Here is a 17,775-nt window from a genome sequence, read left to right as displayed (position 1 = left end):
ATCAAGCTCACATCGCTCTCCTCCACCTTAGCTGCTACCGTCTATGCCGTTATTGCAATTGTCTCCCCGACTGTCCTGGTTAATCAGTACAATGATGCACTCTTCTCCTGTCGTGACGTGATTGCCCCCCCAAAAAATCCAAACTAGTCTCGTTCACCCCGTGGTACACTGACCAACTTCAAAGGACAGGGCTTCAACTGGAACTTCTTGCCAACAAAACCAGACTCACTGTTCACCTGCATGCCCTCAATACCCCTTGTTCTTCTTACTACTCCTCCATCATCCAATCCACCATCAAACTTCTCAAGCTCATGGACAATATTTCCACCTCCTTCATCACCACCGGCAATGCAACTCATTTCTATCCTCCATCACAACAATGAATTGCCATAAACAACAGCCAACTGCTGGCAACATGTTGGCAGTTATCCACGGTGTCCCGCAAGGTTTTGTGCTTGGTCCCCTCCTCTACATCCTTCCCCTTGGACAAATCATCCGTCGATATGGTGTTCATTTCCACTGCTACGTCAACTCTACTTCTCCTCCAAAACCATCACCTCAATCAGCCTCTCCACTCCCACTGCCTGTCACACTAATATAAAATCAGGAGGCAACAGAACTTTCTCAAACTCAACTGCAATGAATCTGAAATACTCATCATCCACTCAGCCCAAACATTCCCCCTCAACATCGATGGCTCCATTGTCACCCCTTTCACCCAGCTCTGCACCATTGGTCATCATCCTCAAAGCCCACCCTTTCTTTCCTACCCCATGCCAACCACATCACCAAGACTGCCTTCTTTCTCCTCAGAAACATTGCACAGCTCCGACCTTCCTCTGCCAACACTGAAATTCTCATACATGCCTTCATACGGCCCTCCGTACAAAATCCTCAACAAATTCCAATATGTTCAGAAGTGCTCACCTCCGCCACTATGAACACATCACCCTTTGACCGCTAAACTTTTTTCTTAAAAAGAAAGTTGTTTGTTTCTTTTGTTTGACCGTTTCTCTCTCTTTTATCCTGTTTTGTTCCGTCTGTCTTTGCCCTGTGTAAAGCGCCTTTGGATATCTAGAAAAGTGCTATATAAAACTAAAGTATTATTATTATAATTATTATTATTATCATCTGCAGAAAGGTTTACTCATGGAGATTCCATTGTCTGTTTACACTCCACAGCTGCAGTCTTTTCATTTATCTCAATGCCTCTATTCTTTTTTAACCTAAATTCATTTTTTGACAAAACACACACACACTTTCTGCGAGTGTGCATTACCTGGGGCCGTGCAAAGTGTTGGCTGGTTTGAATGTGTGTATTCATGTTTTATTGGCAGTGAAGTACATTATTCCCCAAACCCGCAGCGTTCCACTCATATCTGATTCTCCCCAAGGGCCCAGACACATGCTCTCACACACACATGCATACCCCCCCCCCCCCCCCCACACACACACACACACACTCTAATTCACACAGGAAGGCTGCGAGTTTGTCTTGACATTGAAATCAGATGGTAAGGTGGACACAGAAAATGCCAGCTGGGGGAAATTTAGTACTTTCCAACAATTAAATAAAGGACTCTGGAGCTGCCATAGGGTTAAAATATTTGGGAGGGGAAAACTTTTGACTGGCTTCAGGAAGAGACAAAGTAACAGAGAGGTGGACCCAAAGAACAGACTTTAAAAGCCTGTTTATTCAGACAGATCCTTGAGGCATTGTGTGAGGGAGGGGATGGGGGGGAAGCCTCAACAATAGATGTATTGTTTGTAGAGAGCTAATCCCCCCCCAAAAAAACCTGAATTTCAATTCAGCTATAAGAAATATGTTTTAACCAATACTCTGCTGATTAGCTCGCTCCCGTAACATCCCACAAGACCTCTGAGACGAGATAAGTCGGGAGCACCCATATTAGTTCACAAAGGAATCCGTGCCAGATGCGCAGCACAGTGTGTGTTCTTACTTGTTACTTCTTACTGTTCAGGGGGAAAATGTCTCACCTTCATCAGTCTGAATCTGAGCTCGACCAAGGCGCAGCGACAACAACCAGATGACTGTCAGAAACACAGGACTTGACAAAAGGCCTGGCATCTGGAGAGGGAGGAGAGAGAGAGAGAGAGAGAGAGAGAGAGAGAGAGAGAGAGAGAGAGAGAGAGAGAGAAGAGGGGGTATGATTACCGGGAGTTATTTTCAAGCCTGGAAGGTATGGCGGTAAGCACAATAACATCATTATCATCATCATTTGGGAGTTCATTCTGTGACAGTGAATTGGCATGAAAAGTGGAGCTGCTGGATCCACACACTCAAGCTAAAACGGTTGCAGGCTGTATAAATTCACTCATTCCTTATTATTGCAAATTCCAAATTGGGTACAGTGTGAAAATGCGATGACTGGAGCCTCCATCTCTGTCAGCGCGAGTCTCTCTCAGAACTAACAACTTTCCTCGGTTCTTTGAGAAAACCTTTTTAGTTTCCACTGCCTTTGATAAGTTTTATTTCCAGTTGTGCTGGAGAACAGATCCATGGAGCAGTCTGGTAGCGTACAGATTTATTTCTATGTAATTGTTATTGTTATTATTGAAAGTTTCTCATTCTCATCCTCTCTCGACATAAGTTTCATAGTTGAGCATAAATCAAAAATGTCATTTCTAATGGAGTATGGTATGGTTGATTTAGAAAGACTGTGCAGTTAAAACTTTTGATCTTAGATGACCTCTGTTTCTACTAGCACCTCACCGCGTAGCGGGACAGTGTTACATTCGCCACCGCGGCACCCGAGCTACACACAGCGCACAATCAGCGAAAGGCAGCTCTTACACCTCCCCCACCCCGTTTCCCTTGCTCCCTCTTCCTCGGCCCGTCCCTCCCTATGGTGCTTTCTTAGGCCTCTCTGCATTCTGTACATTCTGTACCTGTGACCCGGGTGGTACGACAGTCGTCTCTTTACACCGACGCAGGACTCTCAACAATGCCCCCACCCTGCAAAACCCAGAAACTACAAATAAGAATTAAGTTCAGCTTAGGAAGAATACACCATTGTTTGAGTATTGAATACTGTTTTGATGGTGGCTCCAAAACCATGCCAACATATCCCAATGTTCACGGATATGACAGCTATGGTATCTTATTGGCTCATTGCTCATTGAAAAACATTGTGTTCCTGTATGTATGTATTCCTCTAAATGCTTGTACAGCCCAATGGTAAATCCCATGGACCTTTGTCTTCACTGTCCACCGCTTTCAGTCAGAGTCGCTTACTTTTGAGACCTTGACTCAGACATTTTCTCCCACCACCAGTCCTCGCCTAAGGTTTCCATCCCTCTAATGCCAGAGCATTCAAGGTTCAGTAAACACATTTCTGTCAAACTTTACCCTCCAAGCTCCAGAGTACCACTGCCCCCATGTTGTGGTTTTTCTCTATCAATGTGGTTTCCCGTGTGGACCTTCTTACCTTTCCATCACTAATATGGTACACAGTTCGAGTGATACACAATAACAATACTGTTTCATGAGAGCAGTGATAATCCGTCCTCGTGTCACCGGTTCATTGGGTTGTTGCTTTTCTTGCCCTCTTGTGTTAGCATGGTGGGACTGTTCTGAGTGTGAGCCATGTCACGTTCCATCCAAACATTTTGAGCCATTACAAGCTGTGTTAAAGGACAATGGAACCAGATGCCACAGCAAACCAGGGCTCTTTGGTTAGATACAGTAAAGGTTATCTGGCTCTTTCTGTGTTTTGGTAAAACTGGGCCAAAAATGTTTGGCCTGATCTTTTGGAGACTAGGGACGATCTGAGACACGGCCGAGGACAAAACGGAGAGAAGTGAAACATTTTCTTGAGTCTTTGCTGTGCAAATTCTTTCTCCGGAGACGGCTTAGTGCAAGCGAAATGGTTGTAATTGGAATGTTCACACTTTTTATGCTCTGCTGAGGGATTTTATTTACAAATTCAGATGTTAAGTGATTCGCAGAATGTCCCTGTAGAGCCACATCCGGCCGGCCCGCCGTCGGAGCCAGACAGCCGCGCTGCGAGGGAACCGCCGGCCGTACCGTCAGCCGTTCGCCAATCGTCGGTGGCCCATATCTGGCCCGAACCTGAAATGAGTTTGACACCCCTGCTGTAGAGGCAACAACTGTTCCAACAGAGTGAAATAAGTTATTGTTCTGTTTGAAATCATAGAAATTAGGATCTGTCTTTGTTGCTTTTATATGGACTCATGTATCCAGAGTTAAAGTTAAATTTATCAAAGTCTTTTACATTTTTTTATTCTCAAGAATCTTCACAGTGCAATGGTCTCAAGATTGTAAATAAGACGCACTAAAAACCACGTGGTCTCACCTTAATTACATGGCCCCTTTCCAATTGTAAATAAAGTGCAGTTACAGAGAAAGCCGGACTCACAAACGTTACACGTTTCGTCCCTTTGATGTAAAAAGGAACTAACTGACAGTTTGGTAACACCAGCGCGGGCCACAGTTCACACTCCCCGGACCTATCGATGTGTACCCAAGAAAAACCCACATGACAAACCACTTTCCTCAGCAGCTGGAGGAGCTAAATGTGGAAAAACCGCACTTTGATCCAGCGTAAACGGGACATAGAGGGCTGTGAGGAACCGTGTTGTCTTCACTCAAACAGTTCCTGAAAAAAGACGCTGTACGCCGTGTTTCTGATTATAACCATCAAGGCCTACTGGGGAGCTCCTCAAATGCCAACGCTCTTTTCTTCCTGTGGGTTGTGTTGGAGCTCAGTGTGTGTGGAATCCCTATTCTGTGACTCACCCCAAACAGTCACCTCTCAAGCGTGAACCAGAATAGACAGAAGGAATGCAGCCATGGATATTGTCACCGGGAAGAGACACATCGGCAAGGGGACCCGAACACGTAATTTGTTGATGCCAAAAAAACAATACAGATTGCTTCTACTTAGCAGAACCACAACCGGAGCAATTAAAAATAATTGCAGAAACTGAACTATTCAGAGATTCCGAGGTGAAAAAAAAGCATTCCTTTCCGAGCCAATAACGAGGTCAAGGGAGATAAGCCGGGGGGGGGGGGGGATATCCTGTTGAAAAGCCATAAAGGGCATTTATTGTTTCCATGAGCAAATCCACAGTTGGGGAATCAAAAAAAGGACTTCATAGTAAAATGAGGTGTACAGAGCGCTGACTAATCCCATTTGAAAGGGCCTCTTTTTTTTAAACCAGGCTTCTCTGTGGCAGCAAAATCCCACATGGTTAGTCACTCACACTGTGGCATGCCACTACACATTCAGTCAGCTTCACAAGGGGAGACGCTAAGGAAGAGGGAGAAAAGACGAGAGAAAAGGGGAGAGAAAAGGAAAGGCGGCTCCAACGCAGGGCAAAGCAAACAGAAATGTACAGTTCAAAATGCAGAACAAACTCGTTCAAGTTGGTTCAGTGACCCTCTTTTCTGTTTCATGCACGCGCACATACATACACACACACACACACACACACACACACACACACACACACTCAGACAGACACACACATAGAATTTGTTATGTCACCGGACAGCAAATTCTAACAGGATGTCCTGTTCAAGAGGACAACCATTATGTCACAAATTAAAAATTAACAGAGACAATGTATCATCTACCCAGGGTTGGTCCTCGGCGTGTGTGTGTTTGTGTGTGTGTGTGTCGTTGTGGGTACCTGTGCTGTAATAGGTCGCAACGAGAAGGAAATGATGACAGGTTATTGGGCTCAAAGTGAATCACGTGCTTGTGCGCAGGCGTGTGCCAAAACAACATCAACAAAGGGATGTACAGCCAGGATGGTGTGTGTGTGTGTGTGTGAGGGGGAGGGGGGGGGCTTCTGGTGTTGACACAGGTCTCTATGGCAACCACTGCACACTCTGTCCCATCTAACCTTTCCAGGTGATAAAAACCGTGTGGACTGACGTGCGCGGCGTGTTTGTGTTGTTTTTCCACATGTGGATCTCCTCGCTGAGACTCACTCCCAACATGCTCCTGGAATATTGATTCACAGTAGAAATCGGAACAGAAAACACGATCTTGCGTAATTTTCCATTTTTCTTGAAGAAGCCTTTCTAAGAAAATATAAATATATATTGTGTGATGAGCCTTAAATTATACACCGCAGATGGTGGTGGATGAAAATAGATTTCTCTTTCTCTATCCTTCAATCTCTTTCACAGCCCGTCTCCCTGACGATACCCAATGCCAATATCCGCTCGACCGTGGCCCATTTCATTGCATTTAGTTTAGCCTTCGACTTGTTCCCTCCTTGCGCCCTCCTCCCTCCTTATTTAGATATTTCAACTTGAAGCCTTGCCCACGGGCCACTTGCCAATCATCAAAAGAAAAAAGATGTTAACAGATGAGAAGCGGAGTAAAGATCGAAAAACAAGAGGTCACATATCGGAATATTTCTAAATACAAAGTTTTCCCTCCGTCTGGGAAAATTCACATCAATTTAAATTAATTTATTCGATCAAAAACATATATTTGCTAATGTAAAATATTTCCGAGGCTGAATACTAATTCCATTTGTTCATTCTATTTGTGTTCACCTATTTAGATCTACATCTGTGTGTAGTGAAGTGTGAAGTGTGATGAAACATAAAATGTACCTAGACTGGTCCAAGAGAGAGAAATTAGCGACACTTGAGAGGTGAGAGATTCCATAAAATGGGAAGAAAATCACAGAGGCTAAAGACAAAATAGAGAAATGTTAGTGGGCAGACGTGGGGAAATCTAAATCATCTCATGTGGACATGTCTCCAGTGTACATGTGATAAGGAGGCGGTCGAAGTGGGAAAATGAGATGACTTGTTCCTGAGGACGATGATAAAAGATGATAAATAGAGGAAACCTGTTACTGGGGAAGGGCAAAGCTGTGGTTGAAACATCTGGGCAGCCGGGGGGCAGATACAGCTCTACAGGTACAGGATGCCTAAAACACTTTTCTTTTAATTCTCTTGGATTTGCTTGCTTTAGGATTCAAATTGTTAGTCATCGTCTTTTCGTAAACTCTTATGATTTCCTATTATTTTACAGATATTGGCTTTCCAAATTGCACACTATCAAAATGTGTGCTTTGAAGGAGACAAAGGAATGTGGTGCATACATTTATAAATTATGAAAAATCGTCAACGCAGATTTCGATACTGTGAACGGGTCATATATTATAAGAAGATTCAGAGCTACTGGTCTTTTGCATCCGGCATTGCATTTCACTACAGGAAGTACTTTTATTGTCTGCATGCACCAAGGAAAAGAAGAAGTTTATCAAGTTGATTGGAAAAGTCTGGAAGTATTTCATCAGCGAATCAAACCTAACTGTACAACGCAGCATCTGTAGAACAGATTTTTTTTCACAGCATCACTATGGCAACGCAGGAACATTTAAAATGCGAGCATGCTGGGCCCACCACGTCTTCTCCTCATGGGTAAGTTTAGTTAACTTAAGTAAAGTTAGCCGTGTTAACTTATCTAAGGTTTACACTTACGTATTGGAGAACAGAACGTCTCGTGGAGGACGCTTGCTAAGTAGTAAATCGGTGAATTATTGTAGCCTGTCCTTTCATTCGTTCTGTAAAGTTAACTTTAACCTTCACTTAAGCACTCTTATTAATAATTTCATATCAACACAATTACAAGATCTATTCTGGCATAATAGACTGATACTAAAGCCTACAATGTGATGGTCTGCTTTAGTGCTAAGCAAAGGCACGTGCACCGGTTTGCCCCTCAGAGGCTCCTGCACCCCCAGGTGGGAGGAGTCTGGACAGTAGCATCCTCTATATCAGTGTTTCTCAACTGGTTTGTAGTGGGTCGCGGGCCATTGCATGGAAAAAAAAAAGTTTAAAAAAAAAGTTTAAAAAAAATAATTCATCCTCGGATTTTATTTTGAAGGGACTTTCTCTAATGCAGCGGAGTGTCGGTGTTTCTCCGGCCATGTTTTCAGTCAGCGCGGCAATTAGAATGCGGAAGCCAAGTCCTGACAACGCGCTTGAAAAGGCACCGCTTCTGAACATGAGCTATGGGCATTTCTCCTCGGATTAAGCACTTAGATACATCAAAGTGTGTATGCTGCATCTACCCTTCTTTATAAACATTACAAATCTACTTTCCTCAACCTTCCACCGTAAAGTTTGGCTTGAAAATGGGCTAATGGGCTAAAGGAATGAAGCAGAAGTCGGAGATCTTGACACACAAGCACCGCTGGGATAAATACATTTTGTGTAACCAATATAAATGGAAGATAGCCGGGCTGGAATACCTTAAGCCACGGCTAACACTGAACACTGGGATACAGGCCAACACAGACCTCACCAGGGCTACCTCGCGGTGGAGCGGTTGGTTGAGCTGCCGAGCTCATTTCCAACTCTAGCCTGGGCCTAAACACACATGGAATAATGGCTGCCATGTGTGCACAGAGATAGCACCCAGCCAACCGACAGGGCAGAGTGTGCATGCGTAGGGAGACGCAGGGTGGAAGAAAAGAGTGAGTGTTGTTCAGAATCAATTATAAGTTGAGCAATCAGAAAATACCAAACAGCTTTTTGGCTCAATCATGATAACATCATTTCCATCACCTTCATAGTCCTTTTAAAAAGTCAAAATGTGGAGTGGACATTTTTTGGCACACAAACAAAGAATCCGTACAGGTATCACAAACCTGTGTGCGTGCGTGTGTGTGTGTGTGTGTGCACGTGTGTGTCTGAGTGGCGGCAGCATCTTGGCTTTAGCTTCACAACGCTGGAATTTCCTCGAGTTCTGCAGCCAGGGCAAGATGGCTCCCATATGCCAGCTATTCACACAGGCAGTAACACACACTACACACACAATCCCCTTAGCACACAAGTCTGTACGGACGCCAACTTCACATGTAAACAAATGCTGAAATGCATAATAGGTTGAAGCCTGAACTGGAAAAAAAACATACTTGCACCGGTTTGCACTCACACGCAAAACCACACACGCACACGTCCTTGCGTGGAGGTCAATTTGCTGCTTTTGATCGTGCGAATGCAGAGAAAAGGGGGAAATGATATGCCCCTTGGACACAAAATATAAAGCACTATTGCAATGGTGATTGATTCATAACGTATCCAAAATAGCCTTTGATAACCCACATGAATCTGCAAAAAACATCTTCATTCTTTTCGTTCATCTTTTCAACGCACTCTTTCGCTATATAGGTCAACTCCTTACATTTGAGGACACAAATTATTTAACGATGACAATAGTTAAGTAAAGTGACTTGCCTCGAGAGCACTAGAAAGTGAAGTCATTTTGTAAGACTTTACTCACATGTGTTTTGGGTATAAAACAAATTGAATTATAGCTTGCTCAATACGGACTCGGCTGGTGTAATATACTGCGACTGTATACACATGGTGGTCTTGGGTAACAATAAATTGGTTTGATAATTAAGAATTCACTCATCAGCGGAAATTCTCCGGGTAGTTCCCAGGAAAATGTAAGATATCTGGGGACTCAAAAAAGAGATAAAAAGTTTTAGAAGTACAGAAACACTGGCAGAGGATCTGCACCCAGCAGGTGCAGCTGCTCAGGGGGGGAGCTCTATGCTGACTGATGTTGCCACAGAAACCACAGGTCGCACGCTGGTTTGTGGATTGCAGCTCTAAAACCTTGAGTTTGATCTTTAGTGCAACTGGTAAATAGAAGTGACCATATCAGGAGTAAGGGTAGGCAAACAGAGACACTGTATATCAGAGATCTCTGGCCCATGTCTATCGTTACTGGCCATGCTGGTCAATACGACACACTCGGCTGATACATAAAGACTTTGAATCCACGCGGAAGCTAAAAGCAACATATTTAGCTTCTGTGATGTTGTGACTCTGAGAGCACGTTCCATTCTTTACTTACTGTCTTCCACAAACAGCCCAAAGCTCTTACAGATGGGCGCTGTTGTGCAATATTGCTCAGCAGACCTTGATGCAGTCAAAGCAGAGAGCGGACAACCTTTCTCCATGTTCGACTGGATTGTGCATGCGCATGGTCACCGTTGGGTGTGTAAACAGATGGTCTCCGGGACAACAATCTCCTCAGAGGTGCAGCGCTACCTAAAAATGCAGGCTTCGGTTCAGGGTTCGAATGGATGTTTTTCATGGTTTGGGCTAGTCCCAGTATTGTAGTGGTGTCTGGAGAAGTGGATTGGCTATAATCAAACAGATAACCCTCTAATTCTGGACCAACAAAGTTACAGCACCTTATATAAATCCCTGACATGACAAAGTGGATAACAGGTCATTCTTTCCTTGAGCAAGGAAGTTAACTAAGTTACCTAAATCCAGCAGGTGTCCTCATTATGGCAGCACCATGCACCTTCAAAGATTTTGATCAAATACAACTGGCGTTTCTCATCCCTTATGTTAATGGGATTTGTAAAACAACTAGCCGCTGGATTGAATAATAATGTCCGGTAGATAACGGCCGTTAAGACACCTGTACCATAAAGGAAAACCCGGGATTCTCCATAGTTCACTGCGTAGAGCAGTGGGCTCGTTGGCTTTAGGATGTTTTGACCCACGGGGTCGTTCCGATCTTTTCTTAAATATATTTTCTTGACTACATGTTTTCATACGTGGTTGTGATGTAGTGCTCACTTATACAATCGTGAACGCTGCAATGGATTTGTGATGCGTTTTGTAGATTTTCAGCAATATGTTTGTGAATGTGCTGCTGTTAGCTGGCAGGTTGTTTGGCTTCATACACATAAAGCAAGAAACTCTTCTAATCATCACGTTACACTGGGTATCTAAGTTAGTTAATGCAACTTTTGATATATACACCAATTCCAAATATTTTACTATAATAAGCAATTATTATGGAGATATAAAAATAATCGAAGCACTTACGGTATTTTCATGAGGGATTTCACTCTTTGTGAGGCTTTGTTTTTGTTTTCGTTCAACAATAACCTACGTGTCTGCGTCACAGACTGTACTGTTTACGCCGGAGGACCACGACAACAATCTGTGACGCTATTGGCTGCCCTGATTGCTGCCCAATGGCGCAAGGAAATAAATTAATTATTGTTATGAATATAAAACGTCATTAAAGACCTTTTCACAATCATTTTTAATGTTAAAAATATTTGTCGTGGACCCCCCAAAATTTAAAAATAAATTCTTATAGGGGGTCCCTAATGACTTATAGGGATGTCCGGGACCCCCCCAGACCCTCCTCATTTTGAACCCTGCTTCGGTTTGGATCAGAGTTTTAGGACTAACATTTGAAAGCCAGCCTCAATCCTTCACAACACATGCATGAATGCAACATTGTGTAAGAGCCAGGTTGTTACAGGTCATAAAATGATTATTGTCTTTATCTTATCTTTGGCTCTTGTATTGGGCAGACTACTGTATAGTATGCAAGCTTGTATTTAAGGTGTGTACGTGTTGAGCATGACTTAGGTCAGCTGGCAAGCCTTTTTAGTGTGATGTTTTATGTGTGCAGTTAACCCTCTAAAACTGAAAACAAAACTAATATACATCACAAAAGCCCAATTCTTGTCAGATTGTCATCTTTCTGGCGGTCCATGTTCATGTGTAACAAACACTTAGGTCAGAAGTGTCACATTTAAATACTCCCCAATGAACCTTTGACAGTAGCCACATCCTGGGAAAAACAATAAATCCTTGGCTCCTCAGCGCTACTATAAGTTTGCCAGAGACCTAAGGTCACATGACAATGATTCTGTGAAACTGGATATAGCACCTTTAACGTTGGTAACACTGACGCTTGGAACTATTTAGTATATATAGTAGTACCGGTTTATACCGGTATAAGATTTCAACACGGCATGAATGTCTCACGTACAACAGCTTGTGACACATAAACAACTTGTAACACTAATAATTGTACATTTATAAAAATTACCCACTGAACTGGATGCTGGGTAAAAAGGTTATTTGGAAATTAATGTTGCACGGTGTACCGGTACCAGAAAGGTACCCCGGTACCCTTACGTTGAAAACGGTACGATTTTGAATGCTTTTAGTACCGGAACTTCATTTAAAAAGCAGCAACCAGAGCGCACTCAGTGTTCTGCTCCCTGTGCGGCTGCCTGCACGCATTGACTGGGTGGGCGGGGCTACCAGCTCTCACATGGGACAGGCAGCTGTCACTCACAGAGTCATCTCAGGGAGACATGTCCTCATGTGCAGGAGCTGTTGACCACCGTCCTTGCCTTTTTTGATAGAAAAGATGCCAGAAGTGAGAACTAGAAATACTTCCAGTACAAAGTATTTCTTATTTTCCACATTTTTCAGGTCTCAAAAAGTGGAAAAGACTGGGTAAAAGAGGATGTCTGCTTTGTCTTGTGTTGCACTTGCTTGATGTTTGACTGTTATGAAAGTTGTTGTTAAGCTAGCCAACACAGCTACCGTCTCTCACGGTTTCGCCGTGTGACACCCACTTTTGCACGTTGTGTAGCAGGACAGTTTGGATCTTCTGGTAGGAGAAGGATGGCCTAAAAAACATCTGTTGTGTATGAGCCAATGTGTCACAATCTGTGCTGGGTGCAGGTTGACGGAGGCAGGCAAGCAGGCAGGACTCAAGCGCAGAGTTTTCAGAAGGTGATCTTTATTCACCACAGAACCAAACAGAAGCCAAAAACGTGCACCAACGAGGACTGACATGGACAATGACGCGACAAAGGACAACTGGCACACAGGGCTTAAATACACAAGGGAGGTGCAGGTGATTGGACACAGGTGGAATCAATCACGCAATCACAAGACAAGGCAGGAAGTGAAGTTAACCCAGGACCACAAGAGACATGAAACTTCAAACTAAAACAGGAAGCGAAGCCAAACCGTGACACAATGACTCTTTAAATATACGCCCACCCACCCACATCTGCTCTGTGTTACACAGCAAAGCCTTCCACACACACACACGGATCGATGACTCGCCTTGCACAGCCAACCCATTATAAGAAATAGAAAAAAAGAGACTGAATATGGAAGGACTCGAATACTGTTTCGGTGACTGAAGAAAGCTGTTTCAAACTGTCCAAGTCAATAAGCCAGCAGCCAGGGTTGCCAAAACAAAACTTTGCCCAGTTCTGCTTTGCCACACTTGTCTCACAGTTAATGTGTGCGCATGTGTAAATACGCGCCGGTGTACACTGCCTGGCGCCGGGCTGATGCTGGGAGCAATTAAAAAGACATGAAGCAGATAACCCAAAGACTGCTGTTCTATGCAACGCTGAGCGACACACATGTGCACGATGATGTAAACAGAATATTTGGGGTACGTATGCTGGACTGGGTCGACCTAGTTCACAATGACACGTGTCATTACTGTAAGACCAACACGTAAAAGCACACTGGAGGCTCCATCACAAGCTAGTAAGGAGGAAACTTACTTACCTAAATGATTCAAAGCATGTCTCTCTTAGAACATTGATTTATGAATAAATGATGGATCTCAGTCCTGCTGACATCAGACAAGTAAATATGGCCATTCCTCATAATTTGCCTCATAATTCTTGTTTAGATTGTTTCTTGAATGTGAGTTTTCTCCTTTTTCATGTCTCTCTCATTCACAACGTTATTTATTTTATATATAAGTTTTACTACCAACTAATTTTTCTTGGTAGTGGTCAGTTGAAAAAAACATTATTGGACGAAATCTATTTATATATATATTTTATGTTCAATAAAAACTCCTTGAGCATAAATCATTTTAGATTTTTGAGTAGCCTGAAAAAGTGTCCCTTGTAGTAACGACCAAAGACTTTCAATTCATGGCAGCATCTAGGAAAGTGCATGTGTGTGAGTTTACGTATGTTGGATTTTAACTGACAGATGACCTTTTATTGCCCGCCATAAAGTTTGGTCATGTGTTCAACAGGAAGGAAGCATGGAAAACATATACACCCAAATAACAAACACGTTAGACAGCCAACACACACGCACACACAACCTAGGAAACCCACCCCCTGCCACCCAAATCCACCCACATTAAACCCACCCACGCACACATATATGACCTCTGTTCGCTAGAGCGATGAGTCACTCTGCTGGGAACTCTATGTTCTCCCATTTACTACTGCCGACGGACTGGTTGACTGACTGACCAACTTACTGTCCCAACAACAACGCTGGCGGGAGTGTGAGATACAGAGAGCAGTGGAGGATTGTAGATGCATGACCATCTAGAGACAGAACAATAATATAAAGAACATAAGATATTCTTTTGCCTGTTTGGTACAAAAGGTAAGCTTAAATGTCTTCTCTTGTGATCTGGCGCTACAGAAAAAAATGAAACCCTCGAGACCTTCGAGGGGCGGGGCGCCCCCCCCACGACATAATGGTAGGGGAAACGCAGACAGATGATAACCTACCGAGATAACACCAAAGCAACAGAGAGTGATAGGGACAGGCAGAAGGGTGGGGAAACAATCAGTGTTTGCTGTACTTCAATGCAGACGGATCTCTGCAAACCAGAAAGGGGGGGGACAACAACCCTGAGAGCACTGAACTACTGCAGTCTCACTAAATGCTGCTGGAACCGGGAGGAACAGAGAAGTAACAAAAACACAGTGGAACTGAAGAATCGTAATAGATTCTACAGTTTGACAGAAGTAGATGAACATAAGCTCAATGTACACACTGCAAATGAAATGATTTAAATTTGAATGTTCTACAAACGAGGCGAAGTCTGGTTCTGAAAGACAATGCTGACGAGTCTTAAAGCTCCCTTCTCTCTGCTCTCTCCTGTTGCATAAAAGCCTATGACTCTCTGACTTTATGGTCTCAATCCAAAGTTCCAAGTCTTCTTTAACAGCATCCATTGCCGAGTGAGTAAGATGTGGTCCATTTAGAGACAAATAAATCTTAAAAATAAATCAGGGCTTAGTTGTGATTGACAGGTTGTTACGACACCGTTGTCTGGTAAAGTATCTCCAGTTTCTTCTGACAACTTTAACACCATGTGTGTTTAAGTGCATGAACGTTGGCATGCTGTAACATGCCGGTTCCCTCCAATTGTTTTGTTTAGCGCTTAAGCTCAATCCGCTTGTGTCCCCTCTGTCAGAAAGAAAACCAAATGGCGACGGACAACATGGCGAAACTCACAAAGTGGAAACTTGGATTGACTAAACACTATGGTCTGTCTTTCATTTAGAGATGGCAGACAGGACGTTATGTATTGAATTATTCACAATCCAGTAAACACATATCATACTGTATGTACAGAACCACAACATTTTTCAACAAAACCCTTGCTTTTACTTAACAAAAGGCAAAGTTCTCCAATGATCAATTGAGTCCAAGCTCATGCAGCTTTGACGTCTTCAGTCTTACCTGACTCTAAAATTGGCTAAATAGTCATTTCATCAGAAGCTATTTGCACAACTTACTTTTTAGAATTTTTCTGGGATGCAGAAAAATGACAAATCAACGCAGATGTAAGCCTATGTACTTAAAACGAAACAGAAAAGGGTGGTATACAAGCCAGCGTTGGTGGGCTGCCACACATAATTCCAAACACTAAACCAACAATAAAAAAAAAAGTAAAAACACTTTTGGCAGCTAGGTTTTCATGTCAAGCTGAATAAAACTCTATAAGCGGATCGGGCCAAAAAGATCACGCTGAAAAGCAAGCAGTCCAAAACACACACACACACACACACACATTGAGCTACATTGTACACTCCCGGATCTATAGTAGGACCATTTAGTTGAGGCAGACAGCGGTGTCAAACATGCCCTTTAAATGTCCAGCTGAAGCACGACTCGTCTTGCAGCGGGATAAGCAAATTAAGGCGTTAATCAACGGAAACGTTCTCTGCAAAAACTACAGCATCAACGACATCATTACCAGCGAAATGCTGGAGGCAGGATGCTGTAACGGAAGTTTCTGTCGCGGAGAAGGGAGGGTCCTCATCAGACTGTGTCCGCTGTGACCTGAGATAGCGAAGCAGGCCTTGTTTGGGTTTTCAAAGTTTGTTGATTTTGAGAACACGCTGCGTAAACGCGTGCACGAGTGGTTCATGTGTGTCTGTCCTTGGCGCCAGACGTCCCATTAAAATGCTTTGGAGGACCTTTGGTAGAGCGGTGTGTGTGTGTGTGTTTGAGATCAAAGGCATATGTACGGTATGCTCCTTAACAATTTTTAATGTTTTTAATGCTAAAGTTGAATACATGCATAAGAACACGATCGCTGGCCATTGCTATGAACCTCTAGATTTTTAGCAAACACATTAGCCTAATTGTTGACCTTTAAAAATGGTTTAACCAAACAAAAAAGTAGTATCAAACATGGGAGGCAGGTTTCTGCTTTGCTATTTCTCTTAAGTATGGTGTAATACTATGCTTTGATAGCTGTATTCATCACTTTCTCTATAAAATGTATTTCTATAGTTATTGTTTAGCACTACAGATGGGGTGATGGTGGCGCATGGAGTAGTGTGATGCACTGCAAGCTGCAGGTTCAAATCCTGGCTGCCCCATGTGCCATGTCGAAGTGTCCCTGAGCAAGACACCTAACCCCTAATTGCTCCCCAGGCAAAACGTAAGCCCTGAGTTAAAATGTACTGTAAGTCGCTTTGGATAAAAGCGTGAGCTAAATAAAAATGAAAATCTCTGTTACTAAAGCAACAACCTCCAGTCCTGGCAAACAAAGTCTGATTGTCTTAAACATGCACAAAAAAGAGCCTTCAGTTTAACAAGAAAATGTAACAAACTACAGTGTACAGACGATACTATACTTAGCTAACTTTGCTCTGCCGGGGTTTATTTGATACAGAGTTTAGAACTTGAAAAAGATGTTCTGCTTGTAGGTAACTTCCTTGCAGACTATTACCTATCTGGTTTCGCCAGTAATTTAAAAAAAATTGAATTGGTTCCTGTTTGGGCAGAGTATAATCATGCCCTCATTGATAAGCCAGCCTTGGCTTCGTCACCTGCCTGGCAGATCAGATATGATTCCCATGCTCGATAACACCCATCTATGCTTCTCGAAGATTGCCAACGCGCCATGAAGAAAACAAACAGGGCGGGTGCAGAAGAGAGGGCGTGAAGCAAGAAAAATAGAGTGAGATAGAGAGCGAATACAAGAAGAAACAAGACCTAGAAGCAGGATTATGATTACCTTTCAGGGACATTCCAACAGAATGATGTCATTAAAATGGTACATACACAAGCACACTTTTAGTACACGAGAAATTGCGGGACATCATAACGGACCGTCAAATAATTCAGACACACAAGTCTATAAATTACATACCACCAGTCCGTTAAAAACACCTGTTGGAGCATGACCTCCTGCACAGGTTGCAAACTGAGGGGTGTCCTCCCGGACTGGTGTTGTGTCCAGGTGTTAAAGTAAGATTTAAGGCGCGTATCTAGAAAGCGTGACCAGCTTATGATGGTTCCACGTACTATTGGAGAACTTGAGGAGAATTGCGCCATGCCAGGGCTTCACATTGCAAGGAGAGGAAAGAACCACCTGTACCCGCATGTGCATCCAAAATCTCCTACATTAATAAATACATTGCACAAAATCCTCGTTATATCTTGTGCTGCTGTATCTCGCATAGTATGGTGGAGTCCTTCCTCACACAGGGGAGGTCATATAGATTTGAAAATGAGGAAAATTGGGAGAAGTAAATATTTGAAGAAACTCGAGGTGTTAAAATTTGGGAACAGAATCTGGTTCAGTGTTAGAACATGTGTTTATTTAGCTTATTTGCTAATGAATACTGCCACAGTGACACTCTTCACATAACACATACTGTTTCAAG

At 43.1% G+C, this 17,775-nt stretch overlaps 1 protein-coding gene across 2 annotated transcripts in view; it reads right to left on the bottom strand.

The window, feature by feature from the left end:
- Window positions 1-17,775, bottom strand: part of il11ra (interleukin 11 receptor subunit alpha) — a 35,984-nt gene that overhangs the window by 11,494 nt on the left and 6,715 nt on the right. For both annotated transcript variants that reach the window (XM_037484836.2, XM_037484837.2), the window contains exon 2: window positions 1,999-2,089. In XM_037484836.2, the coding sequence (XP_037340733.1) occupies window positions 1,999-2,089 (91 nt within the window). The remainder of the gene's footprint in view (window positions 1-1,998; window positions 2,090-17,775) is intronic.

Source organism: Pungitius pungitius, chromosome 18, assembly GCF_949316345.1.
Source record: "Pungitius pungitius chromosome 18, fPunPun2.1, whole genome shotgun sequence".
Lineage (NCBI taxonomy): Eukaryota > Metazoa > Chordata > Actinopteri > Perciformes > Gasterosteidae > Pungitius > Pungitius pungitius.
This window is presented reverse-complemented; position numbering and strand designations above follow the sequence as displayed.